The 23,821-nt window shown below is 38.7% G+C and overlaps 2 protein-coding genes across 2 annotated transcripts in view; both read right to left on the bottom strand.

The window, feature by feature from the left end:
* Positions 1-23,821, bottom strand: part of LOC140522734 (antigen WC1.1-like) — a 70,291-nt gene that overhangs the window by 21,399 nt on the left and 25,071 nt on the right. The gene's annotated exons all lie outside the window — the stretch shown is intronic.
* LOC140525881 (antigen WC1.1-like) lies at positions 19,868-23,457 on the bottom strand. Its single transcript, XM_072641651.1, has 5 exons — positions 23,405-23,457; positions 23,152-23,298; positions 22,670-22,765; positions 20,647-20,799; positions 19,868-20,029 (listed from the first exon to the last, which is right to left on the bottom strand). The coding sequence occupies exons 1-5, from the start codon at positions 23,436-23,438 to the stop codon at positions 19,911-19,913; spliced, it is 549 nt and encodes a 182-aa protein (XP_072497752.1). The 5' UTR covers positions 23,439-23,457; the 3' UTR covers positions 19,868-19,910.

Genomic DNA, 23,821 nt, shown 5'->3' with positions numbered 1-23,821 from the left:
TAGTGAATATTAATGAAAAAATTTTAAATAAAATACTAGCAAGCAGAAAATAGAAATATATCATAAAGTTATTAATACACTATAAGTATGTGGGATTGATACCAGGAATTTAGGGCTGTTTTAACTTTCAGAAGAACATGACAATGATTGACTATATAAATAACAAAATAAAAATCTTAGGATAATCTGAATAGATGCAAAAAATATGTTGACAACATGCAACACCCATTCTTATTAAAAACTCTGAAAATCATATGAATAAAGATTTCATAAAAATGATGTAGCATCTATCTAAAACCGATAGTGAGTACTTTCTGCAATGGGGATAACTTAGAAGCCTTCCCAATGAAATCAGGAATGAAACAAGTATGCCCATTCTTAACACAGTATTATTCAACATTGTAACAGAAATGCTAGCTATAGCAATAAGCAATAAGCAAGAAAAGAAATTGAAGGAATAAAAGAGGCAACGAGGAGACACAATCATCACTCATTGCAGATGATGTCATTATATACTTGGAGAATCTTATAGAGTCGACTAAAAATAATACTTGAAATAATTAAAATTTTAACAGAGTTGCAGGATATAAAATAAATCCACATAAATCAACAGTATTTTTGTATATTACCAACAAAGTCCAGTAGCAAAAGATGGAAGAAGAAATCTCATTTAAAATAATGGCAGATAATATCAAATACTTGTTAGTCCACCTGCCAAGACAAACCCAAGAAGTATATGAACATGGTTACAAACCACTTGCCACGCAAATAAAGTCAGACTTAAACAATTGGGAAAAAATTACTTGCTCATGGGTAGGATGAGTCAAAATTATAAAGTGACAATTATGCCTAAACTAGTTTACTTATACAGTACCATACCAATCAAACTACCAAAAATATTTCTGAAGCTACAAAAAGTGATAAAATTCATCTGGAAGAACATAAGGTCAAGAATAAAAATTAAATTAATGTGAAAAAACTGTGAAGGAGGTGATCTAGTCATACTAGATCTCAAGCTGTATTGCAAAGTAGAAATCATCAAAACAATCTGGTACTGGTTAATAAAAAGAGTGGCAGATCAATGGAATAAATTAAATAAAACCTACGTAGTAGTAGGTGATCATAGTAATCTTGTGTGTGAAAAAAACACTAATATCCAGAGTTTTGAAACAAGAAATTATTATTATTGACAAAGCTGCTGGAAAAACTTAAAAACAGTTTGGCCTAAACTAAGTATAGCTCACTACATAGCAAAATAAGGTCAAAAGAGATATGCTATTTCGATGTAAAGGGTGGTTTCATAAGCAAATTAAGGAAGCATGGAATAATTCACTGTCAGATTTTTGGAGAAGGGAAGTTATTACCAACCAAGATATAGAGAGCATTACAAGATGCAATTACATTATGTAATATGTAATAAAGAGCATTATGGGATATAAAATGGACAAATTTAATTATATTAAATTTTAAAATTTTTTTCACAAGCAAAAACAATGCAGTCAATGCTATAAGCAAGACAGAAAACAGGAAAAAGTATATAGCAAGTTTCTCGGATAAAGTTTCTCAAATACACAGAAAATTGATCAAAATTCTAATAATACAAGTTCTTTCCTAACTGATAAATGATCAAAGGATATCAACAGAGAGTTTTCAGATGAAGAAATCAAAACTATCTATACGTATATGAGGATGTTCTGTAAATCACTATTGATCATAGAAATGCAAATTAAAACAACTCTGAGGTACCACCTCATACCTGTCAGATTGGATGATTTCATAGAAAAGAAAAATGATAGATGTTGGAGGAATTGTGAGAAATTTGGAGCACTAATGTATTGTGGGAGTTGGGAACTGATCCAAGCATTCTGGAGAGCAATATGGAACTATGCCCAAAGTCTTAATAAACCATGCATACCCTTTGATCCAGCAATAACACTAACAAATCTGTATGTGAAAGAAATCAAAGAAAAAAGGACCTATTTACACAAAAATATTTTTAGCAGCTGTTTTTGTGGTAGCAAAGTATTGGAAATTGAAGGAAAACCCATCAATTGGGCAATGACTGAACAAGTTGTGGTATATGATGATTAGCAAATGCTAACTATTTTACTGTAAGAAATGATGAGCAGAATGGTTTCAGAAAAACTTGGAAAGAATTACATGAACTGATGCTAAGTGAAGTGAGTAGAACCAGGAGAATGCTATATACAGTAACAATAATACTGTATAGTGATCAACTGTGAATGCCTTGCCTATTCCCAACAACATAAAAATTTAAGATAATTCTGAAGTACCTATGATAAAAAAAACACGGTCCATGTCCAGAGAAAGAACAGATGTAATCTGAAGGCATATGAAAGAATAATGTTATTTTACTTTATTTTTTCTTGGGGGGGGGTTCTTTCTGGGTTTTCTTTCACAATAATGATTAACATAGAAATGTATCTTGTATAAGTGCATATGTATAACCTTTATCAAATTGCTTGCCTTCTGAATGATGAGGGAAGACAGAGAGGGTGGGAGAGAACTTCTATGTCAAAATCATAAAAAATATGAGTTTAAAAAATTAACATTTAATTGGGAAAAATAAAATGTTATTTAAAAAGGATAAATTGAAGATAATTAATAGAGGGACATTATGAGCATTAAAGAGGTGGGTACTAAGAGGTTTCTGTGTAGGCAATAGGACTTTAGCTGGGACCTGAATGAAGCCAGGGAAGGCAAGAGATAGAGATGAGGAGGGATGGAATTACAGGTATAGGGAAAACCTTTGAAAATACACAGTGAAATGGTGGAGTGTCTTTTACCAAGAACACCAGAGATTAATGTCACTGGATGGCACAGTATGTGGAGGGAAGTAAAGTATTAAAAGTCTAGAAAGCTAGGGGACAGCTGGGATATGAAGAGCTTTGAATGACAGAGAATTTGATACTTGATCCTTGAGGTGTGAAGCCATTCAAGGTATTGTTTGGGGTTAGGGAGATAATATGGTCAGACTTCTACTTTAGGAAGATAAATATAAGAGCTGAGTGGAAAATGGACTGGAATGGAGACTTGAGACAGAGTAACCAACCAGAAGTCTCTTGCAATGGTCCAGGCATTAAGTAATGTGAGCCCACACCAATCATAGGGGAAAAAAAGAAGGGGGTATGGAAGAAAGATGTTACAAAAGCAGTATCTGCAGGATTTGGCAATTGATAACATATTACGGGGCAAAAGAGAGTGAAAAGTTGAGGATGATACTTAGGACTAGGTGACTCTGGGAGGATGGTGGTGACCTCCACAGCATTAGGGAACTTACAAAGACGAGAACATTTATGGAGAAATAATAAACTCAATTTTGGACATATTAAATTACAGATGACTACAGGACATCTAATTCAAGATTTCCAATAAGGAAATGGAGATGTGAGGTCACAGGTCAGGACAGGTTGTTTTTGTGTTTGTCCTTCCTTTTCAAAGAGGATCATGATATCAAGGAAATGATGACATGAATTAGAGTTGACTGATTTGAGGAAGGTTAGGTTGTGCAAGATCACCAGACACATGTTCTTCTGTGTCCAGTAGCCAAATATTCATCATGATGACTGCAGATGTTCAAGTTTTCTATGGAAGACCCTGGCCCTTTTAGGCTAAGGCTTTTTTAGTAAGGGATGAGAGAGGAATACGTTGGGAAGAGAAAGGGAGAAATGGAATGGGGCAAATTGTCTCTCATAAAAGAGGCAAGAAAAAGCTTTTTCAATGAAGGAGGAAAGGGAGGAGGTGAGAGGGAAAAAGTGAAGCTTACTCTCTTCACATTTGACTTGCGGAGGGAATAACATGCTCACTCAATTTGGTATGAAAATCTATCTTACACTACAGGAAAGTAGGGGAGAAGGGGACAAGTGAAGTGATGATAGAAGGGAGGGCAAATGGGAGGAGAGAGTAACTCGAAGTAAACACTTTTGGGGAGGGACAAGATCAAAAGAGAGAATAGAATAAATGGGGGCAGCGTAGGATGGAGGGAAATATTATTAGTCTTATACAACATGACTATTATGGAACTCTTTTGCAAAGCTACATATACATAGCCTATATTGAATTGCTTGCCTTCTCAGAGGGATGGGTGAGGAGGGAGGAAGGTAGAGAAGTTGGAACTCAAAGTTTTAGGAACGAATGTTGAGAATTGTTTTTACATATAACTGGGAAATAAGAAAAACAAGTAATGGGTATGGAAATCTCTCTTGTCCTAAAAGAAAAAAGAGAAAATGGGGATAAAGAGGGGAGGGATGTGATAGAAGGGAGGTCATACTGAAGGAAGGAGTAATCAGAATGGAAGGTGTTATGGAGAGGGGAGAGATGGGGAGAAAATTTGGAACTCAAAATTTTGTGGAAATGAATGCTGAAAACTAAAAATAAAGAAAGAAATTTAAAAAAAAAAAAAAGAAGTGAGTGAAGGAATGGCCCCGTTAATTAAAAAAAAATAACCAGATTGGGAGGCGAAGCCCCTCAAGGTTCTGGTCAAAAGAAAAATACTTACTACTGACATTCGCTCTGAAGCAGGAGGGTCTAAATATAGCCATTAATTGGTCCTTGGGAAGGAACGTATTGCAGTCCAATTAATGATCTCCAGAGAGAAATGGGCTTAAGATTCAGTATTTGAGAAAAGAGAAGGAAAGAAAGAAAGGAAAAAAGAAATGTGGGAAGGAAGGAATCTAGCTAGTAAGCTCAAAGTTAACTGGGCAGTTTCTGGCCATCAAAATTTACCTTCCTTTAAAGAGGAAGAGAGGGAGAGAAAGATAATAAAACATATTTAAGCAAACAGTTTTGGACATGTTAAATTTAAGATGTCTACAGGATATTTAGTTGAAGATGTCCAAAAGGGAATTTGAGATGTGAGACTGGAGGTCAGCACTGAAAATTATCTGCACAGAGATGATAATTTAGCCTAGTGGAGCTGATGTGATCATCAAGTGAGATAGTGAAGAGAAGAGAGTCCAGGATACATCTTTGGGAGAATATCAATGATTAGAGGGGGTGTCCTGAGGAAACTGAGGAGAAGATGTGAGACACATGTTAGGAGGAGAACTAAGAAACACCAGTGTTATGAAATCCTATGGTGAAGAGAATAACAAGGAGAACATGGTGATTGACAATATCAGTGGCTATAGAGAAGATGTTGAGTGTGAGAACTGAGAAAAGTTAATTAGATTTGGCAATGAAGAGATAGTTAATTGCTTTGCAGAGAGCAGATTCAGTTGAATGAAGAAAGTGGAAGGCAGATTGCAAAGTAAAGATGAAAAGGAGTTGAAGGATAGTGGAGTCACCTATAGTAGGTAGCCTTCACAAGGATTTAAGCCACCATAGCTCTGGGTTGGAGGGAATTTCTTCAATTGGATCAGCTTCCCTGGAAAACCTCTTTGAAAGATATCATTTAGAAAGCAGATGAAAAATGGACCTTAGGAAATGGTTTTATCAACTGCACTTTGAATGTTAATCAAATATATCAAAATTCAGGCTATTGTTACTCTTGCAGTAAGACAGCTTATCAAAAGAACTTCCAAACTGATCTCTGTCCCTCCAGTCTTTCCCCTTCAATCTATCCTCTAGACAGCTGCAATGCTGACCTTGACACTACTCTGCTCAAAAATCTCAGCTGGTTTTCCCTTTTTGCCTCTAGAACAAAATACAAACCCCTTCATTCAACATTTGAAGACTTTTCCGAACTAGTTCCGATTTCTCTTTCTAGAATGATTTCAGATTATTCTTCTTTGTTCTGTCTGCTCTGTTCTGTCTGTTCAGTCACACTAGACTATTTGACGTTACCCATATGTGGTATTCAATCTCCCTTCTCTTTCTTTTTGCAATTTGCTCCCCATGTTAGGAATGGTCTCCAATTCCACTAATGAATCTTGGAATTCCCAGATCACTTCACATCTTACCTCAGGTTCTGTCATCTAAACGTACCGATTTCCTGATCACCCAGATTCTTAGAACTCTTCTCCCTCCAAAAACAGTGACTTTTGATCTTCACTGAATACATTTTGCCCTTACTTGTCACTGTGCATGTTTCCCTTTCACTCCTAGTATCTTTATATCTTAAGAATTTTGTTGACACATGGCAGGTGCTTTACAGATATTCTAATTCAATAGATTCTTCCCGGAATTAAACCCCGTCTTGCCTCCTGGATACATCTACCACCTCCTTTGTAAGTTCCTTAGCTAATGCAGTAGTAAAGAGCCAAGACAGATAGTGGGAGAGGGTCATGAAACATTTTACCTTTCAGAGCAGAAAAACTCCTTAGAGATATTTCCTCCTAGCCCCCGTTTTTTGACAGGAGAGAAAAATGAGGTTCAAAGTGATAAATTAACTTTCTACAACTCACATTACTAGCAGCAGCACCAAGGTCACCTGACTATAACCAGTCTTTTTCCACTATGGCTGCAAGTTTATTTTATGGAAGGAAAAGAAGACCATAAGTTCCTCAGGACAAAAGAAACCAGTGACTTTATCTTTACTGGACACCTACTGTGAAGAGGGCTTGACAATGCTGGCAATATAGCAAAGTATCTGAAATTCTAAGCACTCACAAGAAAATTATAGGAGATCACTTTGGAAATATAAAACAAGGGGCTAATTAGGGGAGTTTAGGGATCCTGAGCCTCTGGCCAGATCCCAGCTCCACTCCTCTCTGGCCATATCAGTCATTCTGGGGAAACATCAAGTGCCAATACTCACACTCAGATGCATCATCTATAAAATGAGGGTGGGACTGAGCAGTACCTTAGATGCTGGGAAAACTCATTCCAGAGAGAGGAGTTCAAAACTAACTTGGAGAAAGCTAGTTTGGTGAAGGGAGGGATGTAAGCCCTTTTAGATAAACTTATTGGCACAGGTCTCAAAAGCACTAACCAGAGATTGGGGTTCAGACATAGACAACAGAAGCAAAGGTACTTAGATCTTGTAGTAGCTGATATCTGTATTTCTCTTCTCCCACTCACAGCAGTCATACAAAACCTTCAGGTCATGTCACAGACTAACAGTGATCTCCCAGATAGTCAGCCAAGGCCAGACCAGCACAGTCACAACTCAAGGCTTTTTTGGCTAATAGGCTGAGTGGCTAGATCAAGGCATCTCTTAGCTGGCTTCATGTATGAAGTCTTCCTTCCATATACTCATACAATGAATTTGATACATGGCAATGGTTTGAAATTTCCTTTAGTCTTTTAGAAGAATGACAAGGCACTGAGATGACAACCCTGAGTAGATCAAAGGCAGCAGGTCAATGAGCCAAAATGATTCAGTTATGGATCTTCTCTTAGTTTCTTCACCATCTGCCATATTAGGAGTCTTAGGAAAGCTCAGACCATTCCCGGGACAGTATGGAACTCACAGTATAATTCTGCGACCAAACACTACCTCTCCTGATGAATAATACCCCTCCAAACCTAATTGGGAAGGCTTCCAAAAAGAAACAAAAAGACATTCAGGCACTGCAATTTCCTTGCATTCCCCCAAAAAAATGGTAAATATTGGAGTGGGACTTTCTGACGGATCATTTTTCCCAAGTCCAGCAAACCAGGCCACCTCAGTCCAATTCATAATAGTGTAGATACTGTGAAAGAAGCAAAGTGAAATCTTACCAGAGTTGGTCACTAAGAAACTGAAGAAAAGGAACACCAGCGTCTGGGCAGTAGGAAGTCTCTCTGAGACCATGCTGATATCACCAGTCCTATAGCTGTCTTGAAAGCACCAAATCGTCTTCAAAGACCCCAGAGCACTGAATGAGGGATGTACAGCAAAAGGAGAGGAGTATATAGAGTCAGCTCCTGACCACGCCACCTGTGCTGGGAACCAATAGAAACTCCCTTTGCCATTTCAGACAGTATCAGAGACTTGATCTGCCACAATCTGAAATTCAAAAACCAATTAAATTGCTACCCCTACAAATCTCCTTATATGAGAGGAGAGGTCTTTGTGATGAAAATTCTGTCTGTGAAGATTAGAAATAAGCATGCATGACAGAAGGGGGTGAAAAAACTACATCTATGTGACTCTAACTCATTTGTGAGGCCATCTCACTTTCACAATCGACAAAATATGAATCCAGTCATAATAGGTAATGTGGTCAGTCAGTGCACTGCACGGGCCAGACCAAGAGTCATCTTTGATATAATTTTTTTGAACATATGTTAAGTGGACCACTCCTCATTAGATACAACCCAGGCAACATTTGAAAAAGAAAAAAAAAAGCTAATTTTGATATACAATGGGGACCAAGAAAAAGAAGTAATTTGGGAATTGGAGAAAATCCATAACCTCAGCTAGGTTTAGGAGTGAAGAATGTAGAATTTGCAGGGAAGCAGACAAAAGCACCGTAGACAAGTAGACCACTGGACTTCAGGAATTTATAAAAGGATCTCAGGGAAGCTGATTCAATGGCACAACTGTGTCTTAAATGCTAAATATGTAGAAGGCCCTGTGCTGAGCTCACTCCTAATTTAGACATCACTGGCCTCTGAACTAGGTCTTATTGAGCCCCATGTGACTTGCTACCTTACAGAAATCCTCACACCTTGTAATATTTTTGATTCCAAGAAATCTGACTTAAGACAACAACTAAGAAGACAACTTTCTATGAGGATTTGGGCAACGTCACCCAGGGGACAGCCAGCATAGGTCCTTGGGCAATGGTGGGAAGGAAGAAACAAGTCCACATGAGGCTGTACTGTGTAAGTATTCAGAGTTGGTGATAATCTAATGAAGTAAAAAACATATGTGTGTGTGTCTGTGTGTCTGTGTGGGTATAAAAACATGATTAAACTATTCTGCCTCCTCCATTTCTTATAGGCACTACCACAGATTGTTCTCTAGGCCTAGAACTTCCTCGCTTATGTTTCCTTTTCTTGAAATCCTGCTCTAGCTTCCAGACCAACATCAGGCACCTCTTCCAGGAATATTTTCCTCTTTTCAAACTTTCTCTATCACCTTTTCTAGACTCCTTTTTTGTATGAATTGTTGTGACTGTGTTCAACATCTCAGTGACTTCTTTCACCAAAATACCCCTCCTTGGTCACCACTCATATAAGAGTATTCTTTTTTCTTAGTAAAGGTGGAACTCATTTTCTGCATCTCTGTCTTGTGAGATTAGTAAATGTTGGTACATATAAAGTGAATCATCAATGACCATCCACTCATTCATTTCACAGTATTAAATAGTGGAAAAAGCAGTGGTAATTTTGGGGTTCAAGGTGCACTAGATGTGTGACAAAGGGCAATATCACTGAATCTCAATAGAATTGTTTATATATAACCCCTGGTCCAAAGTCCACTGGCTTGGCACTCCTTTTTTGGTGGGAATGGAGGCCATGGCCCACATTGAAAAATAGGGCAGAATTGGGAGCCTTCTTCAATTTCTTTGGGACTCTTCAGCTTCAAGTCACTTTGGGTGCTTTTTGTTTGCAGCTCTAAGGACAAGATGGAAGAAATCAATCACATTTCAGGTTCCTGAAATAAATGACTCTTGAAAGACGTAAGAAGAGCTGGTAATCTCCATGACGTCCATGTCCTCAACTTGCTACTGTTGAATCCTCATGCATTTTTCCCTTGGGTGAGATCTATAAATCTCTTTGTTAAGCTGAGTGAATTTCGTTCAGGATGAAAAAATCTTTCACTCTATATGCATTCTATATTCTCCTATGTATATCTTCTCTGATCTCTGTTTTGTGACTGATTTGGATGAGTGAGTTTCATTGTTATGTACATTCATAGTGCAACAGGTATTTGGTTTGAACAGGATCAAGTCCTGGATATAAAACTGGGGATTCCCCTCCACTTTCCCCAACAATAATCAGATGGTGATCAGACTTTAAATTGAATGTGATCATATCCTCTAAACAATTTTTTTTGCATTTTTCTTTCAGATTTTGAGTTTTGTTTTCTATCCCTGCCTCTCTCTTTACCCTCTTCCCTCCCTGAAGCAGCATGCAATCAGATATAGGTTATACATACAGAATTATCTATAACATTTCTATATTAGTCATTTTGTACAAGATGATTAAAATGAGAGAAAAATAAATAAAAGAAAGTGAAAAATGGCATGCTTCAGTATGTATTCAATCGATATCGATTCTTTCTCTGGAGTTAGAAAATGGTATATAGCACTGCATTTGCTCATCTGGATGAGAACACTCGCAAAGACTGGTTTGACGAAAACGGAGAGGAAATTTTAAAGCTGCTAAATGAAAAATGAGCACTCCACGGCATTTACCAGCAGGATAGTTCATCCATCTCTAAGAAGGCAACATTTATTTCCATCAAAAGTAAAGTACAAGCCAAGCTTGGAGAGGTGCAGCATTCCTGGCTCAGTAAGAAGGCAGATGAAATTCAGTTCTGTGCTTTTAGTAACAACCCAAAGCACTTCTATGATGCCCTGAAGGTTATTTATGACCCAAAGATCTATGGTGCATCAAAACTACTCAGTGCTGATGGACCCATATTGATTAATGATGAGGACAAGATCCTAGAGAGACAGGTTGAACTTCCAGAGTATTCTCAACTGACCATCATCAATCAGTGCTAAGGTCATTGACCATTTATCTCAGGTTGAAGTTAATCCTATCTTTACTGAAGTTCCAACTGAAGAAGAGGTTTTGAGGGCCATTAGGATTCTTTCATGTGGCAAAGCACCTGGTATTTATTTTATTCCAACTGAGATTTACAAAGTAAGGGGTCCATTCCTCATAAAAAGCTGATTAACATTTTCAAGGTTATAAAGCAAGAGAAGGTATATAGCAGGAGTTCAAGGATGCCTCCACTGTCCTTCTCTATAGAGGTAAAGAAAATAGATTGTCCTGCAACACTCACAATAGGATATGATTGTTGCCAGAGTCCTCCTTAATAGGGTGGAAGATGGACAGTTACCTGAGGGCCAGTGTGTCTTCAGAAATGTTCGAGGAACAGTAAGTACGGTATTTGCTGCCCAACAACTGCAGGAGAAATGCCAGGACCATAACTGAGGTCTCTAAACAACATTTCTAAATCTGACCAGAACCTTTCATACTGTTAGTCAAGAGGGCTTACGGAAAAATGTGTTAAAATTTGGTTGCCCAGAGAAGTTCATCAGCATTGGCCGTCAATCTCATGATGACATGTTTGCCTAGGTTCTAGACAATAGACAATGCTCTCGTGCCTTCCCAGGCACCAATGGATTGAAACAAGGATATGTGCTTGCTCCTATGCTTTTTAGCATAATGTTTTCAGCCATGTTGTCACATGCTTTCAATGAGTATGAACACGGCATTAAAGTCAGCTACCTCACTGATGCTAAATTCTTCAATTTGAAAAGACTACAAGTCAAGACTAAAGTGGAGGAAGAATTGGTGCATGATTTTATGTTTCCAGATGATTATGCACTTAATGCAGCCTCTGAAGCTGAGATGCAAAAAAGATATGGCTTAATTCTCTTCTACTTATGCTACTTTTGACCTAACAAAGGACACCAAGAAAATACAGGTGTTTCACCAGCAATCACCACACCATCCATATGTGAAACCACCAGTGGAGAAGTTTGGAATGCTGTGGATAAGTTCATTTATATCCAGGGATGTGCACACTGATAATGAGGTTGATGCATGCATTGCCAGAACTCTGTGCTTGGGAGGCCCCCAAGGGAATTTTGGGAGAGAAGAGGTATTAGACTGACTAACAAATTGAAAGTCTACAGAGCTGTTGTCCTGACCTCATTGTTGTATGCCTTTGAATCATGGACAGTCTATCAGAGCCATGCCAGGAAATTGAATTGTTTGCATTTGAATTGTCTTAGGAGGATTCTGAAGATCACCTGACAGGATAAGGTACCAGACACTGAAGTCCTTACTTGAACTAAACTAGCAAGCACTCAAACTCTGCTTCAGAGAGTACAACTCTGACAAGCTAGTCAGGTTGTTTGAGTGCAAGCATTCCCTTGCCAAAAAGGCTATTTTACAGAGAACTCACACAGGGCAAGTGATCAGAGGGTGGTCAGAAGAAATGATACAAGGACACTCTCAAGGTCTCTCTCAAGATCTTTGAAATTGATTGTGGGAGACACTGGCACAAGACTGCTCAGCATGGAGTGCCCACATTGGAGAAGGTGTTGGGCTCTATGAGCAGAGCAGAATTGAAAAAGCTGAAAGGAAATGCAGGATGCAAAAATTTAGAGTATCCACTTTAAATGCTCACGTGGACTATATGTGCCCAACCTGTGGTATAGCAGTCTGAGCTTGTATTGGTCTGATCAGCCACAATCAGCCACATTGAATCTTGATTTAAGCATAGTGATATTGTCCCCTTTGAGAATGAAAGATAACAATCAATTAACCAGCCCTTCCCCAATTGACAGAATCACTTTGATTTCCATTTCTTAACCTCCACAAAAAGAACTGCTATAAATATTTTTGTACCAGTAGTTTCTTTCACTTTACTTTGGATGTCTTTGGGTTATAGACCTAGCAGTAATATTACTGTGGAGGTGCGGGAGGGAGAGAAAGGCATATGCAATTGTATGGTCCTTTGGACATAGTTCCAAATTACTCTCCAGAAGAGTTGGGTCAGTGAACAGTTTCACCAGCAGAACAATAGTGTCCTAGTTTTCCCACATCTCCTCCAACATTCAACATTTTCCTTTTTTGTGTCATATTGACCACTCTGATAGATTTGAGCTCAGTTTTTTTAAATTTATATTTATCTGATCAATAGCGATTGAGAATATTTTTTATATGACAATCAACAACTTTCATTTTTTTAATTAAAAACTGTTCATGTCCTTTGACTATCAACTGGGGAATGACTTGTATTTTTCTGGATATGACTCATTTCTCAATACATCTGAGGAAGGCCTTTATCAGTGTTATTTATTTCAAAAAATACTTTTCCAGTTTTGTACTTTCATTATAATTTTGGTTTTATTGGTTTTCTCTGTGCAAAACTTTTTAATTTTATATAATCAGAATTGTCTATTTTACATTTTGTATTGCTCTGTATATCTTCTTTGGTCCCAAATTATTGCCTTTTTCGTAAATCTGACAGATAAACTTTTCCATGTTATCTAATTCTGCTTACGTTATCACCATTTAAGTGTAGATCATGTACCCATTTTTACATTATCTGGTATATACTGGGATATGTTGGTGTACACCTAGATTTTGCCATACTATTTTACAGTAGTTTTTTCTCAAATAATGTGTGTTTATTACAAAAGCTTAAATCTTCGGGGTTTCTTCCATACTAGATTATTAAGGTCATTTACTACAAGGCAATTTGTATCTAATCTTCCACTGATCCACACTCTATTTCTTAGCCAATACTTCTTTATAATACAGTTTCAGATCTGGTACAGCTAGAACAATTTCTTCTCCTTATGTGGGCTGTAGGGGAACAGGACAAGACAAACTGAAAAAGGCAGTGGTCTCAGTGCCTGTTGGATTGGTGAATGGTCAGACTGTGAGAATGAAAGGATGGAAAAATATGAAATTTTTATAACACTGAAGTTTCAGAGAAGTCCCCTGCTTAGGAGGAATAGAATCCATATCCATTCAAAATGCTTTGTTTCTGTAGCTCAAGCTGTCATTGGTGGGATAGCCAGAGCTCGGGGGCTATAAGAGATAATCAATGTTATGATCCCTCCTGGGATACAGGTTAACCAAAAGAGCCCAAAGAATGGAAAAGGAATCTCCTGCATTTGTATCTTTGGCTATGGAGTACAATATGTTCACCTAAAGATTAGAATTCCCAGAAGACTGACAAGTAGATGGCAAAGTCTGAGGATATTTAGCTATACAGAGGATCAGACTGTTTTCAAAGGGAAAGTAAATGGTTTCATAAATGCAGCTGCTGGCAAATGGTCCACTGGAAACCAGACAGAGGAAGTCACATGAATCCACCTTTCTGTCTGTTGGACTGGGAAATGAAAGAAATCCAGACCAACACCATTGTAGCTGCTTCAGCATCAATAAAATCATGTGACAAATTTCCCATTAGAATAGGGTTCCCAGTGCATGAACTTATCAATTAGACAGGACTTAATTCTGAGATAAAACCCGATATCTTAACAGGTGATGCATATTTTCTCCCCATACAAATGGGGAGAAAATCAGTCAAATCCTTCTGACTGAACATAGTAGAACCATTTAATACTTCTTGTGGAACAACAATTTTCATTTTAAATTCGATGATAGGAATTGTAGCATTGAAACTTTTAAAAAATGAAGACAAAATCTCTGCCCACATCTTAAAATGAATCTTAAAACTGTATAGAGCTAGGAACTAATTAATCTCTCACTTGCGAAGTTATTTTGAGGAACAGTCCAAGTGAATTCATAGGTATACGCTTTATTCCCTATGAGCCTTTAGTAGGATGCCTTTTCCTTCAGAAAGAGTACAACAAGAGCTATTCCGTCTCTCCCATCATCACAACCATTTTTGTGTATCATTATTCTCAAAATCCTGGGGTTATATTGACGATTTTTGACTAGTCAGCTGATCTATCTACAGATATCCAAGTCATCTCATAACTGACAAGCAGCTGTTACAAAGTAAGGAGGATGTTAAGACCTCTGTAATTCACAGTGATTAAAACCACAGAATAACAACTCTGTGAGCCTGTCAAGTCTATAAGCTTTGAAGCATCACAGAACTTTGTAATTAGAAGAAACGTTAAAAATCTCCCATTCAACTACCATTTTAGTAGACATGTAGTGCCTGGAATATCTCGGTCTCACTCATATGCCCCTCAAATTAGCAACACAAGGATTAAGGTATTCAAAAATAATAGATAATAAGCTCACATAAATAGGTATGCTTTGATCCATTAATCAAAAAAAGGATATGACAACTTCAACACACAAAAGCATTGATGAAAAATGAATAATAATAAAAGTAGTAAAGAATATTTCCTCCATAAATCTGGAGCAGAGTCTCCCACAAATGTACAAATCATGTGTGGGAAGTGTGACCATGCACAGATATAATACATGAGTGGACACATGTAGGAAGAGCAGATTTTTATAAGGACTTCCCTATAAAGTGCATCCATAACCAGGGCGCAAGCATGAAAAAGCAGCTCCTGACCCTGTCAGTGCAGGCCTCCTTGGACCTTCTGAGGGCATGATTGCTATGTTCTTTTTCCCTGCTGGACGCTCCTCTATGGTGGGGTTGTAACACCTTCAACCACTTCAGAGAACGTGCGAATATTCTCCACTCTATTCACGATAACATTATCTAGCCCTTTCATGTTAGAGCATTCAAACTATTGTTGAATGAGGCAGAGATCCTATATTTTCAAGAATCTAAAAGAGATTCATTATATATGCTTGAGGAAGGGTTGGTAAGAATGAAAGGACAATATAACAGACCTGCCAACCTCAGAGATACTCACGAGGAAATAGGACATTGGGTGGAAGGTGAAGGAAGGAAAGGCTATGTGAAGTGCTAATGTCATAGAAATATTAAAACTTAGATCACAGACTGAGAACTAATATTGCATCTATGAAATTAAATCAATAATATTTACAGTAATATTGAATGATATGTAAAGTATATAGAATGAATACAAGGGAAGGATGGAGTTATCATTTTCAGAGGATCAGGAAATGCATTAAAGGTCAATCAGTTAAGAAATATTAATAAAGTATATACTGTGTACCAGACACTATGCTAGATGCAAAGTGCACAAATACAAAGAATGAAACAATTCCTACTCATTTCTGGAACAATTATATTTCATTGCAGACCCTGATAATTTGCTCAGAAAGGGTCTAATAATGTATGAGCTTGAAATGACAAAGGAGGGACTTTATTGGATATTAGATGTAAAAAAGGAGTTGACTAAACCCTGGAATTTATTGAGTTGGAAGAATGATGAAGTCAGAAGTCAAAAGTAATCCTACAGGAAGGGAGCCTTAGAGAAAGGAAACTTATATAAAAGAAAGACAGATTTCAGAGGGCTTCAAATGCCTGGAAATGAAACTGTTTTCTCTGATCAGATTTTAGTAAGATCATTTTGGGCAGAAGGAGTAGAGAGGAGGGACTTCAACTGAAGTTTAATATTAAGTTCGTAATAAACCATTTTCAAATGTAAAAGTCATTTTTCTTTTAAATGATGAAAAAGGTATATTTAAGTTTAATTTTCATCTTATAGCTATAACCATCTGAATGAGTTAGGAAGAAGTGTTACAAAAAGTGGGGAGGCGGAGGACTCAGGGATTTGGAATATTTGAAGAGACAACAACACGTAAAGGGAAGTTCTTTAGTATGGGAGAAGAGTCAGAGGAGAAAAAGACTATGAGACAAGAACTAAACTCTAGCTCAAAAGCTAGAAGATTATATCCAACCTCTTGTCCCTTGTTGTTGGAGAAAAAAGAGGGGAAGAATGGAAAAACATTTATTATCTACCTACGATATGCCAAATACTATGCTAAGTGATTTATAAATATGATGTCAGGTGATAATCTGTGAATTAGATGCTAATAAGAAACTCATTTGGGGCAGGGGCAACTTGGTGGTACAGTGAATACAACATTGAACCTTCAGTCAAAAGGACCTGAGTTCAAATCTGGCCTCAGACACTTGACACTTACTAGAAGTGTAACCCTGGGTAAATGACTAAACCCCAAATGCTTCAATAGAAACAAAGGACCCACTACAGCAGTTACAGAAATAGAGGCAGATTTATTAAATGACTTGCCAGGGCCCCTCAGCTCATAAGCATCTGAGGTTAAAATTCAACTCAAGAAGAATCTTTAATGTTTACTCTAACTCTTGATGTGTCTTCATATGTAGTAGACACAAAGAGAATCTCCTGGCAGGAGGAAAACCAAAAGACTTTGCCTCTAACCCTAAGCAGCCAGGACAGTGTTAGCAGGAGGATGTATGTATGGAGATAATTGGTTTGGTGGTATTTGTGATTAAATCCACATTTACCAATTACATGTGTGACTTGCAGGGGTGTAACTGCCAAAGGATATCAAAGACAGCTCCAAGGCCAGGGAAGTGTGAGATTTTCTGCTCCATTTGCTTAGTAGCTGAGTCCCAGATCACAAAAGGATGGAGCAGTTATTAACAACTCCATTACAACCAGCTCTGGGGTTTTTTGAGAAATCAGTAAATGAAAATATCTTCATTCCCTCATTTAAGGCAAAGTTTTGCTGACTCTTCTCACCTCTCCTGCCCTACTTGAGTAGGTTACTTAGTATGTGGTAAGTGTCAATAATGTAAGGCAGACTCTGGGGCAACCTACTCTTCAACATTTGTCGAACACAGAACAGGGAAGAACCATAGCCCTGGGGCCACCCTCATGTGAGGTTGTCTGGTAATAAAAATTTCTTATATTTATTTGGCATTTTATGTTTGTAAAGTGTTTCAAGTATATTGTTTCCTTAGTCCTGAATTTAATTATTCCTTTTAATTTAGTCTTATTAATCTAATTTACCAAGAACAAAACCAAGAGGGAAAGTACCTTGCTCTCTACCTGTCTCTGTCTCTGTGTCTCTATTTGTTGCACAAAGTTTGGATTCACTCAAAGGACCACACCTGAAGAGCTAGAGGGCCACGTGTGGCCTTAAGGCCTCAGGTTCCCCAGCCCTGCCATGTACTTTCTAAAAACTGACCAAATATGACTAATTAACTGGTAACAACTATGAATCATTGGAATACTGCAAGCACACTGGCAAGGAATGATGAGCGATAATGTTAGAAAATAAGGTAGTATTTATTAACTGCTTACAATGAGCCTGGTGATGCCCCCAGAGCCCTGCAGAGGTCCCTAAAACCCTGAGAGGACAATAAGCATCTGCCCTCTGAAGCCTGTCAGTGTGAGTAGGAGCTGAGGGAATGTGCTCCAGAGCATGTGCTACAAATAAAAATGTATAATTTTGTTTACTGTGATTTATACAAACCCAGAATCCATAGTGAGGTAAGCATAGCATTCCTCATTGAAAGAAAAGTATTCAATTACATGAGCAGTTGTTTGTCTTTAGTTTCATAGAGGACCAATGACGTCTTGGGAAGATGTGTTGACTTGTATGTGCATTCTGTTTAAGTGACAAAACCACCAAAATCATCCACTCCATCCTTTTCCATTTGTCTTGACTTTTGTCTTGTCTAAGGACATGGATAACTCTGGAGAAGAAAGTGAGGCTAATGACTTTGTGCAAGCCTGCCTCATTTCAATGCAGTCCAGTGTCCCTTCCCATAGCCTTCTCCCTGATGGGTTTGAAAAGAAAAGCTTGCCCAGTGACAGGCAAAGAAATGACTAGAAAGGAAGCCCAGGCTGACAGTGGGAGTGGGGCAGGTAGGGAAGAAGAAGAAGAACTTGGGAATGAGTGTTGTTGCGCGTTGTGAGTTTGGGAGCCAGACAGAAGGGTGAACAACTTTTCCTCTCTTCCCCAGTACAATAACAACTATTCTCAACAACCACTAGACATACATAATGCATACCCTAGGATACCTGATCCCAGAAGAAAGCACCTCATAAGTCCTATATGACTGGCTATAGATGTGAGGCTGTAATGAACTGCCATGCATTATAATGTTCATTTTTCTGTATCACTGACAGAGCAGGAATTGACACTATGAATGCATAAAAAGGGTGCTTTCGATGTGCTTGTTGAGAGAAGAATATGTATGAATCGAGCATAAAGCAATGAACAAAGTATTGTATGGGACAGAGGGGGAAGGACAGGGCTTGGAAGGGGCAGGGAAAAGGAGGAGCTGTGAGATGAGTTAATTTCATAGAAATATTTTCATTCTAAGTTATAATCAGTGAGACTTTTAAAAAATTCAAGAGACACAGTTCTGTGTAATTAGTCATTCTATTAATAATGCTAGTATATTAACAATAAAAGGGGTCAGTGAAATTCTCAATTGCTAAGTAGCCTTATGGAACCTTTTCAGCGTTAATAAGAACTTGGAAGAGAGGGTTTTCTTGAAGTGACTTTGATGAGTTAATAAGTAATGAAAGAGAATGAATATTATACTAAGAGGTGGACCTGTTCCAACAAGGGATGGAGGATATGACTTTGATCATCTCATTTACTTCGAAGTCACACCCAGCTTTGGGCAATTCAATCAAAGAATTTACTCCTATTTAATCCTGAGTAGAACACTATCAGCAGGAATTCACCTAGATAAGATGGCCTAAGTGGCTTCTGTTTTTGGCCAAGGTCAATCATGTCCTTGAACAACTTGGTTTCAAACAAATAAATAGGACAGGGAACCAGCCTGAATCTCCCCCATACTTGCTTATTAATAATCATTTTTCTCACCAGTCAGTTCAGAGGTAAAATGTTGAAGCAAAAATCTGAGTTATGATATACATTGGACCATGGATGATTCCTGAAAGAAGGGAGGCTCTTTTAGAATATAGCAGTAGAGAATGAAAAGAACTAGGATCAAAGATTCAAAGTCTTCTGTCCAGCTGAGAGAGTCCGGAGAACATGCCTGGGCTGCTGATAAAGCACCTTTGCTTACACAGAAGTTTTCTGAGCAGTTGAGAAGGCTGATCATGCTATTGAGAAAGGGTAGCAAGATAAATGAAGTTACAGTGTGGGTAAAGGAAGAAAAGACAGAGAGCAGAGATTAGAGAAAAAGATACAGGTGAAAGGAGGTTTAAGAATGTGGACACAGGAAAACAAAAAGGTTAAATTTCAGAATTAAAAGTTCTGAAGGTAAACCATTTTTGCTAGAGGCAAAAGTGTTACCTGGCTGGGCAACTTTAGGATAGTGGAGAGCTGTTTACCACATGTGAAGAGGAAACCCTCAACATTGTCTTCTCAGGATAGATTGTTTGAGAGCAGGTGAATTCTAAAACTATTCCAGATAACACAGGAAACTGATTCTACCTCAGTTCAATAAACATTTATTAAGAGACTGTTTGTAGCTGACAGTATTAAGGTCACATCGGAGGGACACCAAACTCAGCATCATCATATCCCAGGTCCTCAGTGGATATTGGTAGGGCATCTTCTCCCATCCTGGAGCCTGGGGATCCCCCAGAGAACTCAGGAGACTGACCTAAAAACAGGAAAATGGGACTGAATTTGTAGCTGTGTCTAAAGAGAAGAAAGGAACCTTTGGTGGTGTGACAGAGGAGGGTGAAAGTAATGCCTCCTTCAAGACCTGGGTAAAGAGTCTTTTCTCAGTCATGATGCACCACTGAGAGCAAAGGAGTAGGAGTGGCCAGAACTGAGACTGGGCCATGCAAATGCTTCTCTTTAGAAGAGGGTGGATTAGAGACAAAAGGAATGGGAGCCTGAAGGAGGCAGTTTCAGAACCCCAGGGCCTGCTTATTTTCTTACTTAGCAGCATCATTGTGGGTACAATTGTACCAGATACATATGAAAAATGTCATTATAGAGAATCATTGATGTACTGATGAGATCTTTTTGTCATATTATTTATTTGTGTACATATGAATATATAGAGAGAAACATTATCTATACAATTGAATGTATATAAGCACATGTGTATATGTGCGCATGCACATATGCATCCATTTTAACAGTCATACATTTATAAAGACATGTTTGTGATTGCACGTGTATGTGTAGCCGGTGTCACCTCCTCTTCTTCCAAAATAAGTTAACTCACAACTAGAAATCTCACTTGTCAGTCTGTTGGAAACCACTCACCAATGTTTGACTCCCTGTGCTCATCCCATCCATTGGTAGACCCCAAAGTACTGCCCTCATTCTTCTGGGTGACAGGGGGAATTTCAGGCCCAGATAATTCTTCAGCATCATCATACCCATCACCTGGGGGATCATCAGGCCAACTTGACATATCTGAGGAATAGATGATAGTTTTGTTTTAAACATAATTTTTCTGAAAGTCAGGGGAGGTCCTTGTGCATTTGAAAACAAGTGTAATTTTATTTTTTAAGATATGAGAGTGTCAGGAGATGTTCAAAACTGAATTCAGGTGAAGAAAAAGAAGACAACTTAAGGACAAAGTTACATACTTTATCTTGCACTAAGAATCACCAAGGTGGGAAAGGAGATACATATCCCTCATATAGGACAATGATTTCAATCCCCTTAGTGTTATTTTCCTTTCATTTATTTTAGCTTCAAAACTCTATTCTCTTAATTTCTATTATCTCAGTACTTATCACTGGCCCCAGCTTCAAGGAGGAAATCACTTAGCCTATAATCTTCAGCCCTGTCATAATTCAATTCATGTTGCTCTGCTGATAGTGACCTTGAGACAAAATATACCAGAGAGAGTGGGCTGATTCCCTGAATCACGCTGCAGATTCTGATGCATCTTTGATCATTACTCTGACCCAGAAATTCAGCCCTGTTACACACTCAGGGGACTAGTCACCGATCAAATCAAACATGGCTCTCATCCTCCCTTTTCCTGAATCATTTGTCTTGACTCAGTCCAAATCTCTATCTCCCAATCAAGTTTGGAGTGAGACAGTATCAAGCTTCTGTTGAGGGTGTTCAAAAAAGCTTGGCCTAGGGAAGTACTGAAGTCTTGATGGAATCTCTTATGCCATTTTCCTTAAAGTCTCCAATTTGAGTAGTGAAGAGCTTGATTAAAAAGACAATAATAATGTAAAACAAGCTATGTTCTAAAAGATACAGCATGTCACTGAAGATGTTGTCCTAAGAGAAGCATGTTGTTCTTTCTGGAGAGTAGGGGCAAAGTAAGGAGCACTGACCAGCATGGCATCTAGGATGCCACACTGATGGACATCAGGTAAACTGAGTCCAGAGCAGGGAAGGGTGAACAAGATGGCTTTGGAAGGGATGGTCCCATCCCTGGTTTGTGTTTGTTACTATAGTTTCAGCTTGTGTTCGTTACTATAGTTTCGGGTTTGTTTGTGTGTGTTGCCATGGTTCATTGGGCTGACTGGCAGAGACTATGTAACCAGAGTGCTCGCTTGAATAAATAGGAGTTGTTTCATGACCCGCTCTTCCACCTCATTCTTTTACGCGCAAGGTCCACAGGAGGATGAGCAGCCTGCTGGCCAGGCATAAGACTTACTGCTCTCAGTGTGCTATGCTGTTACCATAGCAGGGCAAAAGTGTGGAGAACTGAAAGTTTGTTAGTGAGGGAAGATCCTGGAACTGGCGAGAAGGAAGCTGTGGCTCTGCTCATAAGGAACAGTATAATTCATGTGGATATAAAAGCCCTAAGGGTATTGAAGAGGGTTTCATCCAAGGCTTCATGTTATTTACTTTTAGGTAACTTAAAACCTTCTTCCTACAATTGTGTTGTTACCAAGAAACCTCCAGATTTAGAAGGAATGGTATAACAGTGTTAACTAAGAATGATGTGATTGAATTGGTTATCCTCTTAGATAAATGAAATCATTGCATCTTTGAACTGACCCTATCCTGAACTTCTAGGCAAAATAATCACAAATATCCCGACTGACAACAGAACATCAGGAAGAAAAGAACATAGAGGCCTGAATACTTTTCCTCTAGAGATGAAGCTCATAGCCCATAATGGGACTGGTGGACCTGCCTGCCCATGTAGAGAATGGAATATTGAAACAAAAATATTATGGGACCAGGGAGGCTACAGGGGGCAGGTACAGGCAGAGATTTCTAAAGATGCCAAGGCCGTAGATAATGAACAAAGGATATACCTTATGTCCAGAATGTCAAAAGGAGGAGGATGGACAGAAAATAGCCATACCTGGGCTGCTCAGAAGGTCCTTCTTGTCCCCTGTCAGATAGTAATCAATCTCTTGGTAGACAGCTTCATAAGGAGAATCGCCATATCTGGACAAAGCTGGGACAAATGGCCGTATTTCAGAAATTTGGCCTGAGACCATTGTCTGACATATATCTGCCTTAGGGGCCCTCTTCAATATACTTTCTGTTCACACTCAGGCCACTCCACCTTTCTAATATACATGGTAGCTCTGCCCAATCTCATGTTGTATGACCTTGGTTTGAATCTCATACCTAACATAAGCTATGCTTACAGCTCAGCCTCTTTGGCGTTAATGAGAGTTGGAGCAACTTGGGGCTTGGAAACCAGAGCAAAACATGTGAGTCACATCCAGTCCTGAAGTATTTTATTTGACTTTGTCCAAAATCCCTATCCCCATCATTTCCACCCTTCATTCACCCACACCCTTGCCCATGTTATTCAGTGCCCCAGAGGTTGCCCACCTTGTTGTTGGATTCTCCCTCTGTGTATCTGAATCCCTAAGAGGATGAGGACCAGGAAGAGAAGGGCCCCTAAAATGAGGCAGACGATCCCAAGCAGAGAGAATGTGCCAGAGTTCAAAGGGGTGGAAACTGTCTTAGTGATTGGTCCTTTGGAGAAAAAGAATCATAAGGCTCTGAATCCTGGAAGTTGTCAAAAACCCCAGGATATTTCACTGAGGTGAGGATGGAGAGATGAGGAAAAACTGAGGCTCACCTTCAACCTGAAGATCCCCCAATTGGGGAATCATCCCCTCCCCTAACTGCCCTGGAGAGAGTCCTTGGATAGAGCCGAATGCCCAAGAAAGGACAGTGAAGAAACCATCCATCTTTATGGGGAATGAGCTCCAGATCTCCAAAATGGAAATTGGCAAGATGGTGATATATTCTTGAAGAATATTTTGTGGACGCTCTCAGTCCCAAGTTCCACCTCGACCCCTAGCCCACAAGCTACTCAGCAGATTCTCAGAATTCTGGGACAGTAGGTCTCCTCAGAGATGAAAGAATCCCATAAGGTCATGCATAGGCCTGGGAAGGTTTGTGCTGTCAAATGAACCCAGCCATGATAGGAGAGGTCTGAGGGAGTGGTAGAGCAGTGTACCTTTTGTGGTAGATGGCAATGTTGTCCTCCCAA

This window comes from Notamacropus eugenii, chromosome 2 (genome assembly GCF_028372415.1).
Source record: "Notamacropus eugenii isolate mMacEug1 chromosome 2, mMacEug1.pri_v2, whole genome shotgun sequence".
Taxonomy (NCBI): Eukaryota; Metazoa; Chordata; class Mammalia; order Diprotodontia; family Macropodidae; genus Notamacropus; species Notamacropus eugenii.
Note: the sequence above shows the minus strand (reverse complement) of the source record. Positions and strands in the feature narration are given on the sequence as shown.